Here is a 25051-nt window from a genome sequence, read left to right on the forward strand (position 1 = left end):
TCCCTGATGTATACGGCATACGGCCTTTGTACTAATATTAGTGTGTGAGCAGAATGTTCCTATACAACAGAGATGCCAGATTTGCAGACAAATCTGCGGACTTCGGGTATAGTGCTGCAGACATTTTTTGTTGTGCAGACTTTTGCAGAATTTTGAAAATCGAATTTTTCGCAGACTTTCGTCCAAATTTAGAGACCTTTTCGTTTTTTTTTTGTTCGCCAAATCAGTTTTGCGTGTCCTACTTAATAGAGAAATTGCTGCCAACAAGGCATGCTTGCTGACTGCAGACTTTTTTTTCACATTTACAGACTTTTGAAACCCTGTCTGCAGATATTTGAAATTTTTACCTGGCTTCTCTGCTGTACAATTTTTTAGCACAAGTGACTAAAACTTCATAACATTGCCAATATAAAAATTATTTTCCTCATCATCAAACGTACACCTACAGCAATTTTCCTCAAATTATATCATTTTACTACAGAAACAATAGTAAAAATGGATCATATTTTCTATTGTTTCATGTCTCCCTTCTTCTTCTTTTTCACTTCTGGTGGCGTCACCTCACTTAAGATGATGCCGATTGATGGCACAACGATTTAGTTATATTGCCAGTTAGTTTTCGTTTATAGTCCAATCGACTTTCTTTTCACTGGACTACAAGTGAAACCCTCGCTATGTGACAACGTGGAGTCACCGAAGTACGGATGAAAATCCTTTCTTTCTCGCGAAATACTCGAATTTTCACCGCACTAACACGATACGACGTGTTCACTCGTTGAGGGTTTCACCGGAAGTGAGAGTTTCTATGGGAGACAAAGTCAAATTTTTTTAAAGATATGAACTTTTTGAACAAAACTAATCAAATAATAACACAAACAGCATTGACAGACAGTTTTGTGAAAGTGGTTCCGCTTTATTACTGTGAAATGTAAAAACTATCGAGAATATTTTTCACACAAAAATCATTTATATGAAAAGAAAGCGTAAGAAACTTATTATTGATTGAATAGAAAAGATATATTTTTTGTTGTTTCTTCCAGTTCCGGAAAAGTTAATATAAGCATACATTTATTTTAACAATGGTGCGCTCTTATTTGATTAAAATTTACATTTCAAATTGAAAGCAATTACCTCCTTTAAAAAATTTCAACCTCTTGAGAAGAGATTATATTCTCTGAAAGAAAACTCCAGCGAAGATTTCAAAATTCACCTACGATCTTCTTAATATGATCAACGTTATTTTTTTTTGTCTTTACAACAACTGTGAAAATCGACTTTTCAATCGAGGCCCAGTGTGGATTCTTGAAAACTGGTTAAGAAATAGTGATTTTATAATCTAAAATTGAATTTACTTTGGTTTTTCGAAGGCAGTTGAAATGATTTTCACAAACTTATGTGAAAATAAAAGATGATCCTATAGATTGCTATGAAATTTTCATCCGAATGAATTTGAAACTGATCGAATATATAGGTCTAGTTAGTTTATAACCATACAAATAAGTAAAGTATCGAAAGTATTTCTCCCGAAATTAAGTGGCGGCAGGCCAGAAGCAAGTAAATGTCGTGAACAAAACATGTATTGCGTTGGATGATTAGAAGTAGGCACAATTCCGTATTTAGTTTTGGCAATATGTATTGAATCTGTATCCTGCACGTATACAAATCAGTACATTACAGATAATTCTGCATGAATGCCAACTCTGTTGATAAATGAAAAAAAAACGACTCACTCTGACGACGCCATCTTGATGAGATCAAAATTGGAACTTCAAAATCAGCTGATTTCAACTTGAAAAAACAATTAGTAGTGCAATCGATCTACGGTTTACCTTGTTTATTGCACGTAAATTAGAGATTTTTGGGTTGAATTCCTCACAATAACTTGTCGGCTTACATAAAATACAGCGGATTGTATTTTGGGACATTTCACTTGATGTCCTAAGTCATTTTAAAAACATCACAGTGTTTGGGACCCGAATCGCGAGGACCCAACGTAATCGGTGTAATTTCAAATGGCTTGTGCTAACATACCGGTTTCAGATGGCTGAAATAAACACAGTCTAGATGACAGACTGGGTGTTTTTGATAGGTTAACGTGGCGCCATCATGACATATGGGAGGGCTGTCCCAACTAAAGGTCTCTCCATCGTCTTCATTTGAAACTAGATTCGCTCGCCTAAATTAATCTGGTCGTTATTTCCTCTTTTTTCTGTCTTCCACCATCCATTTTTATCTTTTTGATAACTAATTAGATCTACATGCCGATTCCAACCTCGTCGTTCGTTTTCGCTCGTTTAGCACCCCTTCCACCAACCCTTGTTTTTAATTTACCTAACCACTTTTCTCCTCTCTCTCACCTTCTAAGTAAGAGTACTAATACTGTTATGCTTGGTGTCATCAACTAGTTATAGTGTTATAAATTTAGTTTTTACTGTTAGTTTTAATTGTAGTGGTAGGAAAGATGATTAGTCGACCGTACAAATATTTTGCATTAATTTTGGTGTTAGGCCTAAATGAATCTGTTGGATCATTGTAATCTGTTGATACAAATGATGAGAAGGTTTTATGCCTGCTGGAGAGAGAGAGATTGCTAAATTTCATCTCCACCGGGCTTTTCCCTGCTCCAAATAAATAAATAAATAAATAAAGGAATATTCGAAATGACCGTTAAAATTATTAAAAAATCCAATTTTCCAATTTGAGTGTGCCTGTCTGTTAGTTTGTGGTTTTGTGGCGTCGCAAAACTAATTCACTTGAAAACGAGCACAAAATTCTTTCTCGAAAAATACACAAAATTGCGTCGCACTAGTGGGAAACAATATGTTCACACGTTGAGTGCTTCACCGGAAGTCTGTTTTTGCTTTCAAGTAATTTTCTTCGGTGTACGTGTTAATTGTTTGCACTATTTTCATTATATTGGTATCATTATTCTGGTTCAACGTTCTTCTCTTTTTACTAGAAAAGCTTGACTCATACGCCAATTTATGTTAATTTTAAGAATTTTCGGAAAATATTAGTTAGGTGAATAATTGTGATTCGTTTGAATTATTTTTATATTTTATGTCATTGGTTCTTGCACATTCATGCTAATTGACCGTGGACGAAATGACCGTTCGAATCGACTCGTTGTTCAAATTGCTATAAAGTGTCAGATTTGGATAACAACTGGTCTACCCCTTGGCTTGAGCCAACTGCAAATTTAATACAGCCATTTACCACCAGATGTCTCAGTAATCGTTTAGCTATGTTGTGGGGTTAAATCACGAATGCTATTTTGATGCTCTATCGCTGCTGTCAAAAATTCTTTGTCTATTATTTAGTAATTGTTAAACGGACTGTATTTGCATGAATTTCAAGTGTAAGTAACTGATTCCATCCGCTATTGTGACATGTATTTAACAATCTAATTGTTAGCAGTTCAATGGATATGTTCAATACAAGCAGAAGAGTCGATTCATCGCCGGATATGAATTCGAGTGTAGAGCTACCTTCGCCAGATCGAACAGTTGTAATGCCCCGTAAGTTAACGTTCGGAGCTTCACCGGAGGGTGGAAATTATCGCAACATATCAGCCGTCAGTCCACGAAAACAAGCATCAATGTCACCACCGTATCGAAAAGTTCGTGCACTACGACTGTTCGATTCGCCGGCTACCCCGAAAACCATTATTCAAAAGTCGAGAAGTAATTTCTTGAAGGCAGCCGCCGATGCCTCAACCAAAGATGCGAACTCATTGGGCAAGACTAATGACGAAAATAGACAAACTATCTACGAAAAACCTCGGCCGGTACCATTGCACCGTAACTACGAGAATGTCATCCCGTCGGCAAACGTCAATCCATTCACGCCGCCGGGGATGTTCATGAGAACGAAAAAACGAACCCGTTCCGGTCAGGATGGAAACGAAAATCAGTTGAATGTAAGTCTTCCGTTTGCTTTCTCGTGCAACAAAATTATCAAGGAACCGAACCGGAAGAGTTGGGGTTTTTCACAGACACAGCAAAATATTGATCTGGCTCTTAAAACTTGCGCTTTGCTTGAAAATGATTTCGGCGAAGTACGACAAGCTCCCAAACGTTTGGCACTCCAGGACTCAAACATATCCCGATACGAGAAGGAATTTCTCGAGCTGTCCCTGCTTGGCACTGGGGAATTCGGAGAAGTGTACCAGTGCATAAATCGGTTGGACGGATGTGTGTATGCAATCAAGAAAAGCATTAAACCGGTTGCGGGAAGTTCATTCGAAAAGACAGCCTTGAATGAGGTATATGCGCATGCTGTCCTAGGGAAGCATGACAACGTGGTACGGTACTATTCGGCGTGGGCGGAAAACAATCATATGCTCATTCAAAACGAATACTGCAATGGAGGAAGTTTGCAGAGTCTGCTGCAGGAACGATTCTTGAAAGAATCAGAGCTAAGAATGCTGTTGCTTCACATAGCGGAAGGACTCAAATACATACACTCGAACGATCTCGTTCATATGGATCTGAAGGCTGGAAATATATTCCTCACCAAAGTGCCAATCCGATCGGCATGTTCGGGAACATCTCATCATCCGGACAATGCTGACGATGGCTTCGAAGATATCTACGATGATTTGGACAGTGAGTTTCTGATCACATTTAAAATCGGTGATCTTGGTCACGTCACATCGGTGAATGACCCACAGGTGGAGGAAGGTGACTGTCGCTATCTGCCGAACGAAATCCTGCAGGAAGATTTCTCCAACCTACCGAAAGCGGACATTTTTTCGCTAGGGATTACACTCTACGAAGCGGGTGGTGGAGGTCCCCTGCCGAAGAATGGTCTTCAGTGGCACGTGTTGCGGAATGGAAAATTTCCCGATCTATCGGGCCTGAGTCGAGAGTTCAACGAATTAATCAAACTAATGATGCATCCGAATCCGACCGAGCGACCGACTTCGTCCACAATTTTCAATCATTCGTAAGTAACAAGGCACACTTGTAGAGTAGAGAGTATTTATGATTGATCACGGTAAACTTTGGTTCGTTTCAGGGTCCTCTCGCCCGTTGACTCCAAAAGTAAGGCACAGCTCTGCCTTGAGCTGAGCATAGAGCGACAGAAAAACGAGGTACTACTGCGGAAACTAAAGGAGCAAAGTAAAATACTCAAATCGTACGAACAAGCACAGACTCCAAGTAAGTGTGGTTGCATTTCCATTTTGAAGAACTCGTGAATGATATAGCTTGTTTAACCATGTTGCAGATACTCGCAAATGTCGTACCAATGGCTTACGAGAACTGGCCGTGTCGGACCGTAAGCTGCGGTCCTATTCTCGGAAGAAACGTTCAACGAATTTGATTACCACGCGTCGGGGGATCAGGGATAATACGAAGAGCAAAGATTACTAAAGGAAACGGGGAAACGTTTCGGCCCACAGATTTAGCCCCACGAATGATGAATTCGTTTTGTTCAGTATCATCGGATGTTTACTTTTTTGCTATTGAAATTGTTTCATAGATTGCCCTTTTTTGCGGAGAACATTGTTTAATTCATTTAAGTATTTTAAATCTCACTTTTTCGACGCCTTTTATTTTGAATTTGTTTTTTTTTTCAATGTTCTGGAGAAAATGGTTCAAAACATTTTGTGTTTAATCGATTTACACTGAACTGTTTTATTTAGTTTTTGGATGCAATGAATGTTTCAAATATTGATTGGAACAAAATAAAATGAGCTGTACCCAGCTGATCCGTAGATTGAACAATGACAAGCGACTAGAAATGACCGCTCGCTGCATTTGAAAGTACAGAAATTCAAGCACCCCAAAACAGTAAGAGAGAAGAAAATCTGAGGAAAGACAAATGGACAAAAAATTTGTGATTTTACTACGTAAGAGTAAGAATAAATAAATAAACCACAAAACAGCAAAAATCAAAATTTTCATTCCCTTTTTACAATTGCTTCTCAAAACTAGATTGGTTTTTGCGCTTCAAAAATGACATTTCCACAAAGAAAGTTGAACTATTCAAATCAAGTTTCGCCTGAATGTACGGAAACGAATCACTTTACGCCTCAAAGTAGACTTCACTGTGGCACGTCGGGTGTTTCAGTTTTCCCCCGTCCCTTCAACGGTTGTGCATTTTGCTCAACGTCAACTTCGGAGGCATCTCCGGCGGCGGTCACACTCTTGCCGTCGTTCACCGAATGACCCTTCCGGTCATGTTGCTCCAGCATCGTAAGAAACTGTGACTGTCGATATTCAGGCCAATTTCGGAACTCGTTGAACAGACTGATCATCTGGGAAGGAGTTAGTTCACCGAATTCGGTGAAAATTGATATCCGCTCGGGTAGGTCGTTCTTGCGGAGCGGTGTCGACGTACGATGAAATGTTTGTAACTCGTTGGTGGTTTGTGCTTCCGAGATCGGCTGGTGTGGCACGTAGTTCCGATTGATAATCAATCGGACACCGCAGAAAGGAATCCATTGTCTGAAAGTGAAACCCGTTACAAATCGTAAGGGACCAATACAAATATCAATTACGCACTCCATCGTGGGAACAATTCGATTAGCTCGTGATGCTAGACTCTGACTGAGGAAAAATTCAAATGCATGCCAGTCTTCCGGTGGGCAGAATTCTGAAACATTTCTTCTGGGAACTACTCGCACTAGAAACCACTCATCGGCATGTTCCAGTTCGTAGCGCTTGCGTGTACGATAAGGCTTTCTTTTCATACTTCTCGGTGGCCAAGGAAGCAAATGATTTCGAGGTATTCGAGCCAATAATTCATACTCGAAAAATATCTGAAACAGAACCGTGTGCTTGCGAAACATTGCGTAGCCAGCGGTTCTATCACAGGTCAATTGCTGCAATAGTTTCAAGTTAATAACGACAAAATGCTAGGAAAAAAAACGCCAAGTACCTCAAACAGCAACGGCGGAATTACCAACATCATCTCCCATTCGACGTACGAAAACAATCCTGTTTGGGAAATGACGGATCCTATAAGCGACTTGAAAAACTTCAGCGAATCCACAGTCGAAAATAGTCTGAGATTGACCCCATCTGGCATTTGCTTTCGGGGCGATTCTTTCCCGCCTGCTATGAGCTGTTCCAGCTTTATCCCTCGGTTCTGATAGGAATACTTACAGATCCCGTTGAAGTGTGCTATCAACACATTCCAGTCGCATCTCGTGTGGGTTGCCATTAGTCTTTTGAGGTCACTCTCGAAACAATCTTCGCTTTCTATCAGCAGCAGTTTCTTGACATCGCACTTCACCAACTCTCGTGTGAGCAATCCCGGACCCGGGTTTATTTCGGCTAATATCATATCCGGTGACAAACCGGCTGTGACATGTTTTGCTACAAGTTCTGCGCATTGACTAGTGGATATGTAAAATCGCTCAAGATGCTTTTCATGTCGCATCAGTAACTCGGGTGGAATTTTTTTAAGTATCGATTCATTCCCAATAGACGTAAAGTATTTTTTAATTTCATCATGAGCACGTTTTCCGATCGTTTTCGTTGAGGTGCTTCCAGTCGGCTCTTCCACTGTTGATTTTTTCCGCTTCAGCGGTTCACAGGCTAACTGTCTCCGAGCAATATCAAATGCAATGTTTCGCTTGAAAAGTATATTTATAACCGGAAGTCTAGAATGCATTCTGATCTCCACTGCAATTTTATTACACCGCAAAACGAGCAGCTCTTCTCTAACCTAAGTAAAATAATAGTAGCAGGTTTTCGTTCATCAAAGAATCTCCGACAAACTCTCTTCAACTATGGAACAGTCCAAACTCAATCCGGAAAAATCAGGACAGACAACAATAACTTTGGTATAATGTCTAAATGTTGGTAAACAATAATATAACACCGGCTATCGGTAGAAGATTTGTGATTGAGCAAATTTGACATTAGCTTGGAACTCACTTTAAAAATTGTAATAATACTGAAGGGCTGTCCAGAGCTCAGTTTTCCAAGATAATGGAAGAAGGGTGTACAACACTACAAGAGTATCGATCAAACCGATCAGACCGACTCAACATTTGTTTTTTTCCTCTTTGGTTGTGGCCGAACTGCCAGCATGTGCATGTATCTGTAAGTCGGAACCGACCAACAATTAGGATCGTTGGCAAAGATATTTGCTCTCCGATTTTTTTGCACCGTATCGACGGTCGCTCGAATGGAGCATGTCCACATGATGCAAAAATTTGTGAACAGATGTAAAAAAAATGAGTACAATTTTAAACAATCACTGAGTTCAGGATGAAGAAAATAAAGTATCTTTTAATCCAATTTTGGATTACCGTGTACTCCGAAAATTTCAGTAGATTAAAACCACAAAACGATAACTTGTACTTCAATCCAGAAAAAAAAACAGTTGTTTCAAATCAAGATATCCCAGCTTCAAAGATTGGGCATACCTAGGATAATTGGCGCCCGGGCCAAATATGAAGATTGCGCACGGGAAGACCACAACGAGCTATTTTGTGTGGAAATTTCACTGACCTTAGTTGATCCTTGTGCTGCACCATTTCGTACCACCTGCTTACCCAAGTAACAATTCGAATGCCTTATGGTTCTAATTATAATGTATAAGAGATTTGTAATTGATTCTGCAATCACAACCAGTTTTATGACAACTATAATAAATGCCTCTTTTGCTAAGTAAAATAATACAGTATAGAACTTTTTTTTTTTTTTTGTTTCAATTATAGAGGTTTTAACATTAATGTCATTCGCCTCTTCGGGCCAGAAAAACTTTCTGACCCTATGTGCGGGGTTGGGAATCGAACCCAGGCGGGCTGCGTGAAAGGCATCGACTTACCCATCACGCTATACCCGTCCCCCCCAGTATAGAACTTCTATAAAACCTTCTAAAACGGACTAACAACTCAACTAAAACAACTTGTATTAGAATAAAACCATGCATACACCCTTAATATTTATTAGTTTTACGTTTCGTCTTTGACTCATCAGTGCAGAGCAGTTCAAATTGAACTGCTTAGTGCTAAACTCGGCAGTTCAATTTGAATCGCTAAGCAGTTCAAATTGAACTGCCGAGTTTAGCACTAAGCAGTTAAATTTGAACTGCTCTGCACTGATGAGTCAAAGACGAAACGTAAAACTAATAAAAACGGTTATGTGCCCTAGCACAAAATTTGGCTAACCCCTAAATGACCCTTAATATTGCTTTCAAGCACTGAGCATTATTTTACAACAACTTCCCGCCGTGCTTTATATCGACATTCAATGCTATATTTTGGAAACTTTAACAATAACTATAAGAGTAATAATCCTGTAAGAGTGTAATAATGGCCCTTTCAGCTTTATAATAGCATTGTAAAAACATGTGCAACTCCGCTGCATTTGATAAAAATTTACGCGAATTTTTAAAGCTTAAATAATGTAAAGTTATAATGCTTCGTGGTTACTTGGGTTCTCTTTTAGGTGAAATGTAGCGGAGTGAATTTAGTTTTCTCTATTAAATTTATCACTACTAAGCATTCTTAGAATTTCGAAACTTGGCTTTGCCGAACCGTAATTGGTCTTTGAAATGTATAAACGGTTACGGTTCCGTTCCACAAGGTTGATTTTAGAACTGAAAAACAGTGTTTGAAGCAAAATTTCACAAAGAATCTGAAAAGGCAACTCAAAATTATAAAACTTTAGCCGAAATAACCGAAAATTTGAAAAAAGGTTCAAATGAATTTCATAAACTTTTCATCAGTCTGTATATTACTTCCCCGTTGCTGTTTCATATGGTGGTAGTGTGAGAAATGCACAGTGGTTTCGAATTTATGCATTGGATTTTGTGTTGAAATAACAACGAGTTGAATACAATAAAATGGGTGATATAAGAAATCGTTCATTTTCTAAGGCAACTGCCGTTCATAATACTAGTAATGTCTAACTCTGTTTAGCTTTGTTGCTTTGTTGTGAAATATCATATAATAGATATTACTTCAGATTGCAGCAAAGCTAAAAATTTATCCTAGACAGGCTACTGAATGAAATGAATACAAGTCAAGTATTATCGTTCATTTTCGAACATTGAAACCTATAAAATTCATATCACCGAGTGCAAGAATCACAATTAAAAAATATATACGTTCATCGAAAATGTATTAATGTGGTACATTTTCGTTGTCTAGTGGATGTCCACTAGTTTCTTATTTCAACCGTTTTTTAATTGATAACGAAATTCGATCGCTCCGGTAGAATAAATGACAATAATAATAATACATAGAATAGTAGTTTAGTTTTTGAAGCTATATACGTTACGAAGTATTTTGCGGAGTCAACGCCTGAGTAAGTAAGGATTTTTTTCGATTTTAGCGGTTTTAACCCTAAGGTCAGAAGCCTATTCGGGCTAGAAAACCTTTTTGGCTCTTTGTGCGGAGTTGGGAATCAAACCCAGGTGGTTTGCGTGAAAGACATCGACTTACCCATCACGCTATACCCGACCGCAATATGGAAAAATGTTCCACTTGACGAAGCGTTTCACTCGATTTTATTGTGAGATGGGAAGCGTTACGTTAAATTAAAGAAGCGAGAAAACGTTGCATTCGATAATTTTCTTAAATTAAGGATTACAAATCATATGAGTTATTTTATGGAAATTATGCATGTTAAAAACCGTTATAAGGATTAGATTTTTGCAGTAAATGAGTTAAGATGCGTTCCTTTTAAGGAAGTTATAGGTGTTACGAAGTGTTATATAGGTCGCTCTCTTATAAGTTATAGGCATTACGAAACGTTACATGCGTTACTTTTTAGTGAGTTATAAATTTTACAAAGCGTTATTTTTTTGGAAATTATAAACGTTATGAAGCGTTTCATGCGTAACTATTTTTGTAGGTTATAAGCATTACGAAGCGTTACGTGTGTTACTTCTTTGTACGTTATAGATGTTACGAAGCGTTACTCGCGTTACTTTTTTGTAAATTAAAGGCGTTACGAAGCGTTACATGTGTTACTTTTTGTAAGTTATAGGCGTTACGAAGTCTTACATGCGTCACTTTTTTGTGAGTTATGACTTAACGAAGCGTTACATGCGTTACTTTTTTGTAAGTTATAGGCATTACTGAGCGTTACATTATTTTGTGAGATATAGACGTTGCTAAGTGTTACTTGCGTTACTTTTTAATAAGTTATAGGCGTTACGAAGCGTTAAATGCGTTACTTTTTCGTGAGTTATTACGTTACGATGCGTTACTTTTTAGCAAATTATAGGCGTTACGGAGCGTTACGAAGCGTTACTTTTTTGTAAGTTAAAGACTTTACGAAGCGTTACCTTTTTGTAAATGATTGATGATTCTAAAGTGCATTTATGACACATTTGTTGTGGGCTATTTAACTGATTACTTCTTAGGTAAAGTATACTTTGCCTTAAGAAAAATTTCATGACGATGAATCACAAGAATTCATTTTTTTTAATCATGGAGACTTTCGAAAAACCGCATTTTGTTCAGGGCAATTAGTTATAATTCTTATTTTTGTCTATATATTCACGATAAAAATGAAAGCGCAGTTTTTACGTTTAGAAAAAGCCTCAAACTCATTATTAAAATCAAAGATATCCTTTCTGATTGCATTCAAAACTGACATGGTAAACACATATTTCAAAAGACTTGATGATGGAAAATAGTCAGTATTCATTGCGGAATTCATTCCATCCGAATAAAATTGATGTTTATCGTAAAGCTGGTTAAAAAATTTTCTTGAATGAAAATCTCTATCTTCACGATGTATGTTGTCACAATGCGCTCAAATTTTATTTAGAAGTGCTAGTGGCAAAATCCAATTATCGCCGTTAACTCAAACGCCAAAACTGTTTAGCTCTCAACCTTATGGAATAATTAGCGGTTTAGGTTGAGCTGTGGGTGGCATAACAGTTCGAAATAAATTGTTATGCACTGACAAGTCTAAGACGAAACGTAAAAATAATAAAATTGGTTATGTGTCCTAGCACAAATAAGATTAATCCTTAAAAGATAAAAATCCGCCTAAAATACACCGTTTAAACAAAGTCAAAACAGAGCATTTGAAAACCAAAACTGCTCAATTGTTTTTATCTTTTTTTTTCAAGTTTGATAAGTTAGGATATTTGGGAAATAATATAAAAAATAATTCTATGCGTAATATGTATTTATCGTATCCAACAATTTATTAAAAATCCGGCTATTCATTTATTCATGTCTCTTCAAAACTTTTTTTTCAATTAAAACTCCACAGAATCAAACAAAATGTATGATGGTGTCGCTTCCGCTAATCACATCACGCTTCACAAGTACCGTTAGTCTGAGCAGCTGATCCAGGGGCGCACTTGGTTGCTGCTAGGAATAATACCGTTCCCTCCTTGGTTAGTACCGTCTGTTCTCCGATAGTGGTGTAGTCTCCACGTTGCGACGTCACTCGTTTCAGATCGATCGGGGCATGAGCAATGCAACCTAGCTGCAGAGTAGTTTCGTTGACACCGATTACATGTCGGATTCGCTGAATTGTTGGACATAATCCCTCATTGTTTTTGTTTAGCAGAACACACTTTCCGTTGTACGGAACTTCCTTTTCCTTGCAGATATTATTGATGCACTGAGGTAGCTTAGAACCAATTGGAATCTCGACATACTGCCCTTTTTCGCAATAAGCTTTGGTATATAGAGGATAGCAACTACGTGTCACCGGATGATATACGTGCGCTGAATATTGAAATGAGATGAAGATGAGTTGTCATTTTGTGTCATAACATTTGTTGCTTTCCGCCCAACTTGTAGGTGCCAATGTGAAAGTAAAGCTTACCTGGACGGCAGTCACAAACCCAATCATCGCCACGGTCTCCGGGATATAAAATTTCGTTTTCGCCACAATGATTGGGAATGTAGATCGGTGTCCGATTCTGAAGAAGAATTAATTAGAACAATTGGTAATTTTGATTATATGTTCATTCAAATGTAAATCAAATAATTATGCTAAATCGATATTAGTCATCCATTCGAACTTCGCATATACTCAATATTGGCGTTATCATTGTGACCTTCATTGCCTGAAACATTCGTCATCCAAAATAGAACGTATAGTAAATAAATCACAACTGATAACCCAGCATTCTAGATGATTAGCTTGATTGGTAGTTCAGAAGCAAAATGAGTTATTATTTCTCGTCGCTACTTTCTCACAACATACCTGAGCATTCACTCGATAAGGATTATCTTCTGGATCTTCCTTGTACCCAAACAGATCAGCTCCGGGTGCCGAGCAAGTTGTGGTTACTAGAAAAACTAGTACGGCGGCGAGCAACGTAAACACTTCCATTCGCATCATCATCCAAACATGCACTAACACCAGGCCCGCAAGATCCGAAGTTGCCGGACCGATCGTAACTGTCAATGATAATGCTAAATTTTCGGCAGACACGATCCACTGATGGCGATCCCAACAAATCGAATTAGTTCTTGTGGTATTACTCTCTTTCTCCGGTACATGGGAAGAGAGCATATGACCGATCAATCGATCATAATCGAACGACAGTGTTGCCAAGAGATATCGAGAAGACTGAGCATTTCTGGACTATTTATTAACAGATTTTAGGTCATACTTTAACCTGGAAACATTTCAATAAAACTAATCTTTTTGATTCAGATATTGTGCTTATGTGCTTTTTGGGGTTTCACGTTCAATTGAAAGATATCAAGTACAGCAAACAATTCTCCTAAAATGTTATGGTGGTCGTAACTTGTGAATGGCCCTTTATTTTTTACATCAGAAATCATTAATTCCCTGACTCATCTGGAATCCCATCCATAGGTAAACGAATGTTCGATTCCCCGATCTCCTCTCCGAAAGGAATCACGGACGTTATAATACCTTGTTTATGTTTACTTCGGCAGAAAATTAATTGATTGGTAAAAATGAGTTGGAAGCACGATACTCATACTGAATCAATAGTTTTGCCCAATCTGTGTTCAGTGAAGCCACAGATTTATTCAAAAGAAGATTCTTTTGTTTACGCACAATCACCAGCTCGCTCTTTTTTTCATATCTCTCTCAGTTAGCGCAAACGATCGAGTAAAGTTAAGCAAGTTCGTCTCACAACACGATCAAGTTCAATACAATTATACTGGGCAAGTAGTGATCAACTTGGGGAAATCCCAAGACGGCAAGTATACCAGCGCTTAATCTGTTCTAGTCAGTAATCAACCTCAGTGCGAAGAGAATTAACACAAGGAAGCGAGATGATCCGGTGTGAAATATTTTTCTTGATAGCAGTTAGTGTGGTTGTTATCAGTTTTTGCACGGTTTCATCTGCTCCTCGAGCGCAGTTTAACGGCCAAATTCAGACGAATTTCCGTAAGTGAAGTAAACTCGACTCTGAAGACCCTTTTCGACGACACGATCATAGTGATACAGATTTATATCTGTATACCTTGTACACCTTGAAAGTTGGCTCATCTACCGGTTTCAGATTGAGCGTTTGGATGTATTGTATCATATTTAGCACTATCATATGTTTCCAGTTGCTCCGAGTCGTCCGCAATCACCGTACAAAGATGGACAGCGTGAGGGACCGGATGGGAATTCGGAACTTTTTGCATTTCCGGCTGATCCATCGATGATCGAATCAATGCACAATGCCAGAGTAAGTATCGAATGGATCATAGCGATGATAGATCCTCCGGAAGCAATATTTTGCTTATGTCATGAAAGTTTGTTTTAGAATCGAACTCCGGTGTACATTCCAAACAAGTGCCAGAAAAATGAGATCCTTTATCCCGGGGACCAGGATAGTGACTGGGTCTGCGATTGCAAACCAAGTAAGTATTAACGCCACACTGGTTGAGCAACTTGCCAGCTTGTATCACTTTGACTTGAACTCTGTAATCTCCGATTGTTGCTATTTCGTAATTCTCGTTGGTTTCATTAATTTGAACAAATATGCATTTTATATTTGTCAATAGCGAGAATTATTACGGGTAGTCGGGTTATAACTCGAATCTTCTTAATCTTCCTTTAAATAAACATGTTTGGAAAATCCAAAAATTGTTAGTCGCAAAACGCATCTTATGTATTGATTATACGATTTATAATCAAAAACTTACTTTAGGAAAGATGGCAATAACTTGATCATAAGAATTGCATAAAAAAGTAGTATAGTGTTATTATTCACTCAGGCAAAAAATATATGGAATTTCATACTGATATGGTTTTTAGCCACAAGAATATCGTATGCGAATCATAGAACCGCCTCATTAAATCAAGGAAATTCGAATACCTATAAAAAGCCATATGAAGTTCATTCGAAATTGTTGGGAACATTGTGCGAAGTTTCTATGACAAACATAACTTCTCTCATATACTATGAAATTCATGAGTTATTCATATGAAAACTATAATAGTGATAGATGATATGTATATTTTTCATATTTGTCTTATGAAATGGTAATTTGGGGATTTTTGATGCGTCATAAGATTTGCTTATGATTTTCACTACTCAATTTGTCTGAGTGTAGCAAAGCATATATTTTAATTATTGCATTATATCTCTTTGTTGTAATTTTTCCTACAACGATTTAGATTTTTGAGATTAATGAAGAAGTCTCATTTATTTTATTCTACAACATACGGACCGAGATTTTTTATTCGGAAAAGATGTTCCAAAATTCTGCGGCCAAAGTCAGCCAATAAAACCTTTCTCTACAAAATCGACTATTGCAATGAGCAATTCCAGAAAGTAACTACAGAAAAACTGATAAAATCACTTTTGTAAGAGGCTCAAACTTTTTAGTTTTTTTTTCGATTATGTAGCTTTTAACCTTAAGATCATTATTCGCCTCTCGGTCCAACAAAATTTCAACCAATACTTTCCAATAAGTCCAATAATTTCTGTTAAGCCATCTGTCTTTATTAACTTTTATGATACCCAAGCCACCAAAAATTACTAAATAATCCACGTTCTTGCTGCCTACAAGTACATGCGGAACTTTTGAGAACTTGAAAGTAGAGAACAAGTTCCGCGTGAACTGTCGAACTACATAAGAAAATACAAGATTATTTTTGACAGTTTGAGCAGTGCCGCGTGAAATTATTCATTGCTAGTACGCATGGAACTTTTTTAAACTTCAAAGTAAAAAACAAGTTCCACGTGAACTTTCTCGCTGCATAGAAGCTGAGCAATGTGTTCAAGAAACTGCTTAGAAGAAGTTCTGTTGGTTCTTATGTTCTGTTGCGTCATGCTAACTCTGAAGTTTGGATAATTAATTTGAAAAAAAAACGGTCTGCTGTAGTGCTATTCAGCAAATTCGTAAGCCGCTTAAGTCAAATCATTCCCTTTTATCAAAGACATCATATTAACAATATATCCAGCTCTCACATTTCCCGAACAAATCATTGGCAACATCCTTTTTTGCGAGCATGGCGCTCTCAGGCGAGTCCGCATCGAATCTCGTACAACGAAGTAAGGGAGAGAAATGTCAAATTCATTCTTCCAAAATAGCAGCACTGCGCACACATAGAATTGACATGATATGTTGAATGTAATACCGTGCGATGGCGTTGCTGAACTGAGGATTAATTTCGCGCCAAGCTGACAGGGTCTGCTTTTATCCAAACTATTGGTCAGTTGGATGGATTCCGGATGACACAGTTGACTTAGTTTATAAGCCAAATATTGGTATAATTGCTCTATTAGGATTATTGTGCTGTAATATATCATATTTATTATCAATCAATTAATGCAATTTATTCAATCTACTATCGTTATCTCACAAATTGTCAATCATCTAATAATATTTTTTTATCCAGCGTACGTCTACCATCCACCAACTCGTCAGTGCTATCAAATGTATACCCAAGGTTACTGTGAAAACGGCACAATGATCTATCTAGCGCCGAAAGCGAAACACCCGGATTGCATCCCAAACGAGTGCTACAACCCACAAGATTCAAACGGTTCGCTGGTTCCGTACAACGGAGTGTGTGTCGTCTTGAACGGGTATCATCACGGGTGCGACATCGGTGAGCTGAAACAGGTCGTAGGGATAAACGAGACAACACACGAATTGGGTTGTCTGAACATTTCTGGTGTCAAGGTGAAAAATCTGTTTGGATCGGTCAGTGGACAGTCGAGTCAAAATAGAGCGTAGACTCGGAACTGGCATTCAGATATTCTGAAGAATAAATCCATTTTTTAAACATGTTTAGAACAGAGTGAATGTAAGAAGAGTAACGACAGTAGTTTGTTCGAAACAGATATTTGCTGTCACTGTCATTCCAAATGCGCAGTTGACAAGTTAAATTCAATAAGAAGCTAAAATGCGAACATTTTTTGATGAATTTCTGAGTTGTTGTCAAAAAAACGAATGAAATGTCGCCGCTCTCCTTACTTCCACTCTGGTTTAGAGACGTCTTTGAACTCGATTTCTTTTGAAGAACTTTCATACCTGTCAATTCTACAACATTATATGATGATATCTTTAGTGAGTGTTAGTTCTTTTTTATGTAATACTTATTTTGTGGCTTCATATCGATGAATTCATAATTGAAGGAAATTGAATATGACGAAAAGAGTTGTTTAAGGTTTAAGGTTCATTCTATTTTGTAATTTGTAATTGAGTTTCGTTTTTTAGTATTCAAAATGCCTTATTCTTCACTATACGGAGCCAAGTGTCTATACAATAACTAGCCTTGCAACCTTTTTCTGTCATAATTTTAAAAGCTTATAACTTAGCTTGTTGATGGTTTTAAATAATGTAACTACCAATCGATTCGGAAACATTTGACTTAAACATGTATTACAATGTCATTTTAGTATTTCAATAGTCCACTATTGCAAAATCGGTTTGAATTGACCTACACCATATTTATAAACACAACACCGTTTTACCTTTTTGTGTTTGATAATACGGCTTATTTACCATGGGGCTCCTTCACAATACTTACCCTGAGTTATAAGTTTTTGATCTCTTGTTATATCTAACGTATCAACATAGTTTTTGCTACATTCCATCGGAAATATGATCATCAATTTATGATAACATTTTCAGTTGTACAAAAAATTCAAAAGTTTTCTTAAATGTTTTTTATCAACGAGTATCAAAGAATAAGACTCATGACGCCTTTTATCGTACCTGAGTAGGTATGAAGGATAACACTTGATATATTTCCTTCATTCTAGCCTGCGTAGTTCCTCCTCAAGTAAAGTAAAAGCATCAAAAGCAACGATGGGGAACATTATGCAAAATCAGATTGCTTCTTTGGGAATCGGAGATGAAAATCATCAGTGTTATCAATTTAGTGCAAATATAGAATAATTTAATTATCTTTGTACGCGCGAAAGTAGCAGCACTGTTCACTTATGCATAACCTCACAAAAGATCATCAGAGGTTCATCGTTTGAATTAAAAAAATTGCAAGTCGCCTCACACTAAACAGATTTATACTTATATCGCTCCTTAATGCTGGAAACGCATACATGGCAATCTTTTTAGTTCTTTTCACTGTGAAACACGTTTTTAACAGGCACTTTTTCGTCATTTTTCAATTTTTAATTTGCAGTCGCAAAACGAAACAAACCACCGGCAGCTGTCAAAAATGAACTTGATTCATTGGCAGTTCATTTGTGTCGTCATCCTGTGAAACCTAATTCGATTAGTTTATTTATATCCACTACTCTATTTCCATAAAATAAATTAACCGATAATAAGCCACAAGTCAACATGAACTTTGAAAAAGTATTCTGAAGAATTCGGTACTCGCTTAGACTTAGTAACAAGCAGTAAATGAAAAGAAAAGGATTTTCTTTCTTCTGTTGAAATTCATACTCTATTACTAACCATACCATACTAACAGATGGTTTATTGGTTATTATTAAATAACATTCAACAGTTTAGAATTATATTAAACAACTATTAAATTACTCATGTAAATTATTTCGGTTACACTGATAAAAATCGACACCTTGGACCGAAGTGTTTTACACTTAATTACGCCGCATTTGTCTCGACACTTTGATTGTACGAATAAGTCTCTTCAAATCTTATTCAAATGAAATCATAATAAATTCTATTGGTATACGCCAAACGGCAGATAAATTGAAAATGTACAACTTTTAGTATTCAATGCGCTTGACACTTACAATCGAATTGCCATAAAAGTTTCTTTGAATTCATAAAAAATCTTTGATTTTAACAAAATTATACCGACGACACGACCTGCCACTCGTCTATCAGAGCTCTATCGTAAATTTAACTACCCCTCAGTAACTGGAAATGTCAAATCGAAAACGCTAGTGAATTTTTTTTAAACTGGCAGCACATGTGGATATATTATTGGTTTTGAATAACAGTCACCATAACCTTGGTTACTGCATATCGAAGGCAAGATGAATGTAAACAAAATAAATTTCAGATCGGTTTTTATATTACGGAACATTTTAATGGATTTACCTGCCTCGAGCGTAATGTAAAAATTGAGGAGTACATGTTCAAATAACGTTTTCTCTTTGTTTATTTTCTCCTTCAAGTTTAAGTATCAACTTATAGTTTATGTTTTGATGCTTTGTATCATGCATGGTGAAAGAGGTGAAAATAAACACAAAGTATCTGTCACTTGCTGGTACGGTGTTCCGAAAATCACTGATAATTTAATGAATATACTTACTGTCTAATAGAAAACCAGATTGAATCACTCCCATTAAGTTACTTGCAGCCCTTTTATTCGAAACTTTTTTATTATATGCTTGACATTTAGTATTGCCGCAATTGTCAGGAAATATAACCATTATTGAGAAAATATACATACATCAATACAACGACACTTCAAACTGACATGTTATGAGATAGATCTATGTCATAAAGCTATACACTTTAGTCCTATGTTCGAAGCATTCGATAGCAACATATTTACACTTAAGATTAAAATGTGCTGAGATATGATTGAGCCATTTGATGACACACTTAACACTCATGCGCTAAACTTTTGAAGCATACTTGATATCCTAGATTCACTAGGATATCAAGTATGCTTCAAAAGTTTAGCGAATAAGTGTTAAGAACTTGAAATGTATTTAGAGTAACACATTTTAAAAAGGTGTCGATTTTTAGCAGTGTACAATGGTTTTATTTGTGCTTGTTTACACTCACTGATTTCGCCCTTCTTCGAAACAGTTCTGAGTTTTCAGATTGAATCGGTTTTTGCACATGAATCGGATGTCTGTAAGGATCAGAGATGCCATTTATACAGATTTATCTGTATTACACAGATTTTTAAATACGCATACAGATTTAATACAGAATACAGATATTATACAGATTTTCTAAATTTTATACAGATTTATACAGATTTCACAAAAAGTAAGAAAGAAAAAAATAAACTATTTCGCCTGAGCTATCTATTAGTTTCTATTTCTTCGCGTTTCGTCTTCGGCTTGTCAGTGCTTAAAGCAGTTCAAATTGAACTGCCATCTCGCGCTTAGCAGATCAATCTATACCGTTAAGCATACGTAAAGTTGGCACTATTTATGCAATCCTCAAATGATATTGTACAAGTGCCATATTATTTCTGACGTCTCAGGCGTAAACGAGTGACGGCTTAATACTGGCCGTCGCAAAATGTGAACATTTAAGAGTTTTATTGGTTTGTGCAAAAAGCACATATTTTGTTTCTATTTTTTCGCGTCAGTGCTCAAGGCAGTTCACATTTTCTGCACAAACCAACAAAAACTCCTAAATGTATCTATTTGTATTTGATTACAGTGACGAGATAAAAATTTATCAGTCAACGGACTAAAATACATGTATAATTTGATACCAATTAGAACTGATATTAAAGGAAGTCATGGCATCATGGAACTTTGTCAGACTGAGAGTCGTATGACCTGACTTCCATGTCACTTATGAAGTCAACATTTTCAAACTATTAATTTCGTCGATGAATTGTAAGCGCGGCAATGACTTACGAAGATATGAAGAATGAATACTCATTAAATCTGTTATTCTTTAATCATAATCTATTGGAACAACATCTTCTAGCATTATTTTATTGAAGAAATTTCATTTTATAAGTGTATACAGATAAATACAGATTTTTCCGCAAAGCAATACAGATTTTCTATGAAAATATCTGGCATCTCTGGTAAGGATCAATCCAAAACTTTTCGATTGTTCACAAAACGTCAAAATATAGCATTTTTCATAATAGACTGCTAGCAGACCTTGTCAGCTTGGAGCGATCTCAATCTTCAGTTCAGCAACGCCATCGCACGGCGTCTCATTCAACATGTCATGTCAATTGTATGGGTGCGCAGCCCTGCTATTTTGGCGCGTACGAATTTGATATTTCTTTCCCCTACTTCTATGTATGAGATTCGATGCGGACTCACCTGAGGGCGACATGCTCGCAAAAAAGGATGTTGCCAATTATATGTTCGGGAAATGTGAGAGCTGGATATCTTGTTAATATGATGTCTTTGCTGCTAGTGAGCGGCTGACAGCGACAGGTTGATGTGTGCAATAGTTTTCGTCTTACTTTATTGTGTGTATACTCGTGAAGTGAAACTTTTTCCGTTCTCCTCTTTGATCAGCAATTTTTCTCTGTTATTGATAAAGTAGTGTGGCAGCTCATCAAAATGTCAATCGCGTTTTTTCGCAGAAACTTGTGTTCTTGAGAAAACGACAAAAATTGGAGAAAATCCCGTAACATTCTGTGCGTAGTGTGGTGCTTTCGTGCAGCTGATTGCAAAACAATGAAAAACGCAGGCAACATTCAGAAACAAAGTTAGTTTTAAGGATGTGAAAGTCGATAGTATCAAATTGAGGAACTTGCACACACCGTTCGAGGCAAAAAGTGAAGAGAAGATGTTTACCAAAAAGTCTAACATCGATCTGAAAAAATCGACGGCAAAGATCCAGGATAGTAAGAAGGATTCCACGGCCCGATTGCGACACCTGAAAACGATCCTAGGTGAGTCATGCCAGCGATTCGGGAACCATCTGGTTGAATTCGAATCAATCTGGACCAAAATTTGGCAAAAGAAGACAAAATTTACATATTGTGACTCGCACCTTTTCCCCCATCGTTTATTCGGTAAACCCGTGTAATGTTTGTGGTGTAGATTTTTTTTCCGCACGTTCCACACACACACATACGAGCGGTGTGCGGAAAATGGTTAGTTGCAGTGTTGCTGTGTAAACAGGGAGTGTGCAAATTGAATTTATTATAAAAAGAGTGTGATTTGAAATTTTAGTTAATCGGAAGTTAAAACAGGAGACAAATAAACGGATTTAATAGAGTACTAAAAATTTAAAAAAAAATAAAATCGTAACCTTGATATTGATTCCAGCTGCCTTTGAATCTTTCTCCTACCAAAATAAAAGGACTGCCGAGGTTCATAAACATGGTAATGAAATTAAGGGAAATAGTTTCTCCAGTAAAAAGTAAATTACCAGTAAAAGAATCAGTTTTCATAGCGGCCCTAACACGAGACATCATTTTCAATATTCAGCATTGTCAAATCTTCATCAATAAAATAGTAGTAAATAGGGATGACGGATTTTTCGCAATACTCGATTACTTCTCGTACCCGCGACGACGATTTTGAGCTAGTAAACGTAGTCTACTGAGCAGGAAGTCAAGCAAGTGCATCTTGACCACCTCATTCCGGTTGGTTCAGGTCCGGAGCTCAGTTCCATTATCAAGAATTCAGTTCCTGTAAATAGTTTCAGGTTCAGAATTTAGTTCCAGATACGCAATCCAGTACCAGAATCAAGCATTCGAGTAAAGATTTCAGTTTCAAATGGAGAAGTAATATTCTTCTGTTCTAGAATCCAGGTCCAAAATGCGATTCCAGAATCCAGACTCAAAACCTTAACCTAAAATTTAGGCCCTGAACCCCGTTTCACAATCCAGGTCCAAGTCGAAGGCCATAATCTAGTACTAGGTCAAAAATCCAGATCCAAAATCCAAATCCACAATTCAGTTCCATAACCCAAGTAACCACGACGCATAACTTTACATTAATTCAGCTTTAAGAATTCGTGTAAAATTTGATTAAATGCAGCGGAGTTACATATGTTTTTACAACGCTATTATAAAGCTGAAAAGGGCGATTTTAGACTCTTATAGGATTATTACTCTTATAGTTATTATTAAAGTTTCATTGTTCCAAAATATAGCATTGAATGTCGATATATAGCACGGCGGAAGGTTGTAAAATAATGCTCAGTTACGTTTCGAATGCAAATTTAATGCACATTACATTAAAGTATGTAGAATTAGTGTAATTATACATTAAAAATGTAAAAATAGAGTTGTACATGTACAGTGATATAATGCATATGGTTATTTGGAATCTAGGTCTAAAATTCGGGTCCAGTAATCAGTTTCATAACGTCATGAATCAGGTTCCAAATGAAGGAAAAAATCCAGTTCTAAGTGAAGAATGCAGATTAAGAATTCAGATCTACAATATTGTTCCATAATTTAAGTTCCGAAATCGAATCCAGAGTCCAGATGTATAATCCGGGATCAGATGTCAGATCCACGATTTGGGTCTAAAATCCAGCTCCAGAAATCAGGTTTAGATTCCAGATCCAGCAATCAGTTTCAGAATACAGAGTCTAAATCCAGCTTCAGGCCCGGAATAAAGATCCAAAATTCAAGTTCAGGTCAAGAATTCAGGTCCAAAATGCAGGCTCAGCGTTATAATCCAGGTCGAAAATTCTAGAGCAAAATCCAGTCCCAGAACCCCGGTCCACAATCCTGATCCAGTTCGAGATCCAGAATCCAGTTCTAGGTTCAGAATCAAGATTCGAAATTCAGGTTCTGAATTCAGGTCCAAAATGCAGGTTCACAATCTAGGTCTGAGGTCCAGAACACAATTCTAGATCAAGAATTCTGGATTCGAATTCAGAATTCATATCCGGAAATCAGTTTTCAGGTTTCAAGTTCAGAATCCAGGTGTAGCAATAAATCCCTAAATCCAGCGCTACATTTCTGGTTCAGGATTTAGTTTCAGGTCCGCAATCAAGCTCAGCGTTATAATCCAGGTCGAAAATTCTAGAGCAAAATCCAGTCCCAGAACCCCGGTCCACAATTCAGATCCAGTTTGAGATCCAGAATCCAGTTCTAAATCACAGTTCTAGGTTCAGAATCAAGATTCGAAATTCAGGTTCTGAATCCAGCGATAGAATTCGATTTCAGAAGTGCAGAATTCAGGTTCAGAACATAGCTCCAGAATCTTGGTTCAGAATTCAGATCGAGAATACAGAACAAGTATTCATGTTTAGGTTCAGAATCTATCCATTAATGTGAACTTGTGCTTACCATATTATCAATCTTGAAATTGGAACCGGACCTAAATCTCGATCAGAACTTGAACCAGTTATATGCTACTTTGCTATTCGAATTCAGCTGAAATAATGGTCTCTTTCTATGTAACCGCATTATTTGCAAGTGTACTTGTGAAGAACACTATCAATCTTCTAAAAGATTGACATAACCGATGTTCACATATTTGAATTCAAATGAAATGTCATATAATCGAGTAGGAAACCTCCGAGTCCGAATTATTTGAATCTCGTTCTCACTTTCGGTTCCTGAAAGGCAAGGTTGTAAATGTTGTAAATTTCTAACCGTTATGTAAAGTAACGGCCCCTGCTGCAAGATAATGTTTCTCTAAATTCATTCCAGAGACTAAGTACTTCCGAAAACAATGACCCACACTGTCACGTGAAATACTTCATGCATGCATAGATTAATTTAACTTTGAATTTCAAACAAGTGTTAGGTAGAACATTGACATTCAAAGAAAATGAGTAATCCAAAGTCCACTGATCCGCTTTGTATATGCTCTGATGATGATTTCAATTATTTCATGTTAAAACAAATGGTTTTCAGTAAACATTGACCTTTATAATAAGTGGAAAAGATGCAAACAAATTGTAACTTGAATTTATTCAAATTTAGAAAACTGCAAGAATTGACCTTTATAATAAGTGGAAAAGATGCAAACAAATTGTAACTTGAATTTATTCAAATTTAGAAAACTGCAAGAATTACTACCGCATTCTTTAAGCATACCTGTCAGAGCATCAACT

General features: G+C 37.0%; 5 protein-coding genes across 6 annotated transcripts in view; 3 read left to right on the plus strand and 2 right to left on the minus strand.

The window, feature by feature from the left end:
- The first annotated feature begins 3288 nt into the window (after window positions 1-3288).
- Window positions 3289-5902, plus strand: LOC131436654 (wee1-like protein kinase). The gene is made up of 4 exons (XM_058605502.1): window positions 3289-3358; window positions 3418-4947; window positions 5020-5162; window positions 5230-5902. Exons 2-4 carry the CDS (start codon window positions 3422-3424, stop codon window positions 5373-5375), a joined length of 1815 nt encoding a protein of 604 aa, XP_058461485.1. The 5' UTR covers window positions 3289-3358; window positions 3418-3421; the 3' UTR covers window positions 5376-5902.
- A 56-nt stretch (window positions 5903-5958) lies between these two features.
- LOC131436659 (dimethyladenosine transferase 2, mitochondrial) lies at window positions 5959-7843 on the minus strand. Its single transcript, XM_058605514.1, has 3 exons — window positions 6886-7843; window positions 6510-6829; window positions 5959-6452 (listed from the first exon to the last, which is right to left on the minus strand). The coding sequence occupies exons 1-3, from the start codon at window positions 7621-7623 to the stop codon at window positions 6050-6052; spliced, it is 1461 nt and encodes a 486-aa protein (XP_058461497.1). The 5' UTR covers window positions 7624-7843; the 3' UTR covers window positions 5959-6049.
- A 4260-nt stretch (window positions 7844-12103) lies between these two features.
- Window positions 12104-13651, minus strand: LOC131436668 (uncharacterized). The gene is made up of 3 exons (XM_058605526.1): window positions 13146-13651; window positions 12762-12858; window positions 12104-12661 (listed from the first exon to the last, which is right to left on the minus strand). The coding sequence occupies exons 1-3, from the start codon at window positions 13455-13457 to the stop codon at window positions 12240-12242; spliced, it is 831 nt and encodes a 276-aa protein (XP_058461509.1). The 5' UTR covers window positions 13458-13651; the 3' UTR covers window positions 12104-12239.
- Window positions 13652-14030: 379 nt separating this feature from the next.
- On the plus strand, window positions 14031-17150 carry LOC131436678 (uncharacterized). Its single transcript, XM_058605539.1, has 4 exons — window positions 14031-14309; window positions 14477-14598; window positions 14677-14773; window positions 16761-17150. Exons 1-4 carry the CDS (start codon window positions 14195-14197, stop codon window positions 17099-17101), a joined length of 675 nt encoding a protein of 224 aa, XP_058461522.1. The 5' UTR covers window positions 14031-14194; the 3' UTR covers window positions 17102-17150.
- Window positions 17151-21445: 4295 nt separating this feature from the next.
- The window catches only part of LOC131436686 (probable Rho GTPase-activating protein CG5521), a 28947-nt gene continuing 25341 nt past the window's right edge, over window positions 21446-25051 (plus strand). For both annotated transcript variants that reach the window (XM_058605552.1, XM_058605558.1), the window contains exon 1: window positions 21446-21917. In XM_058605552.1, coding sequence (XP_058461535.1) covers window positions 21812-21917 — 106 coding nt within the window. In that variant the 5' untranslated portion in view covers window positions 21446-21811. The remainder of the gene's footprint in view (window positions 21918-25051) is intronic.

This window comes from Malaya genurostris, chromosome 1 (genome assembly GCF_030247185.1).
Source record: "Malaya genurostris strain Urasoe2022 chromosome 1, Malgen_1.1, whole genome shotgun sequence".
Classification (NCBI taxonomy): Eukaryota; Metazoa; Arthropoda; class Insecta; order Diptera; family Culicidae; genus Malaya; species Malaya genurostris.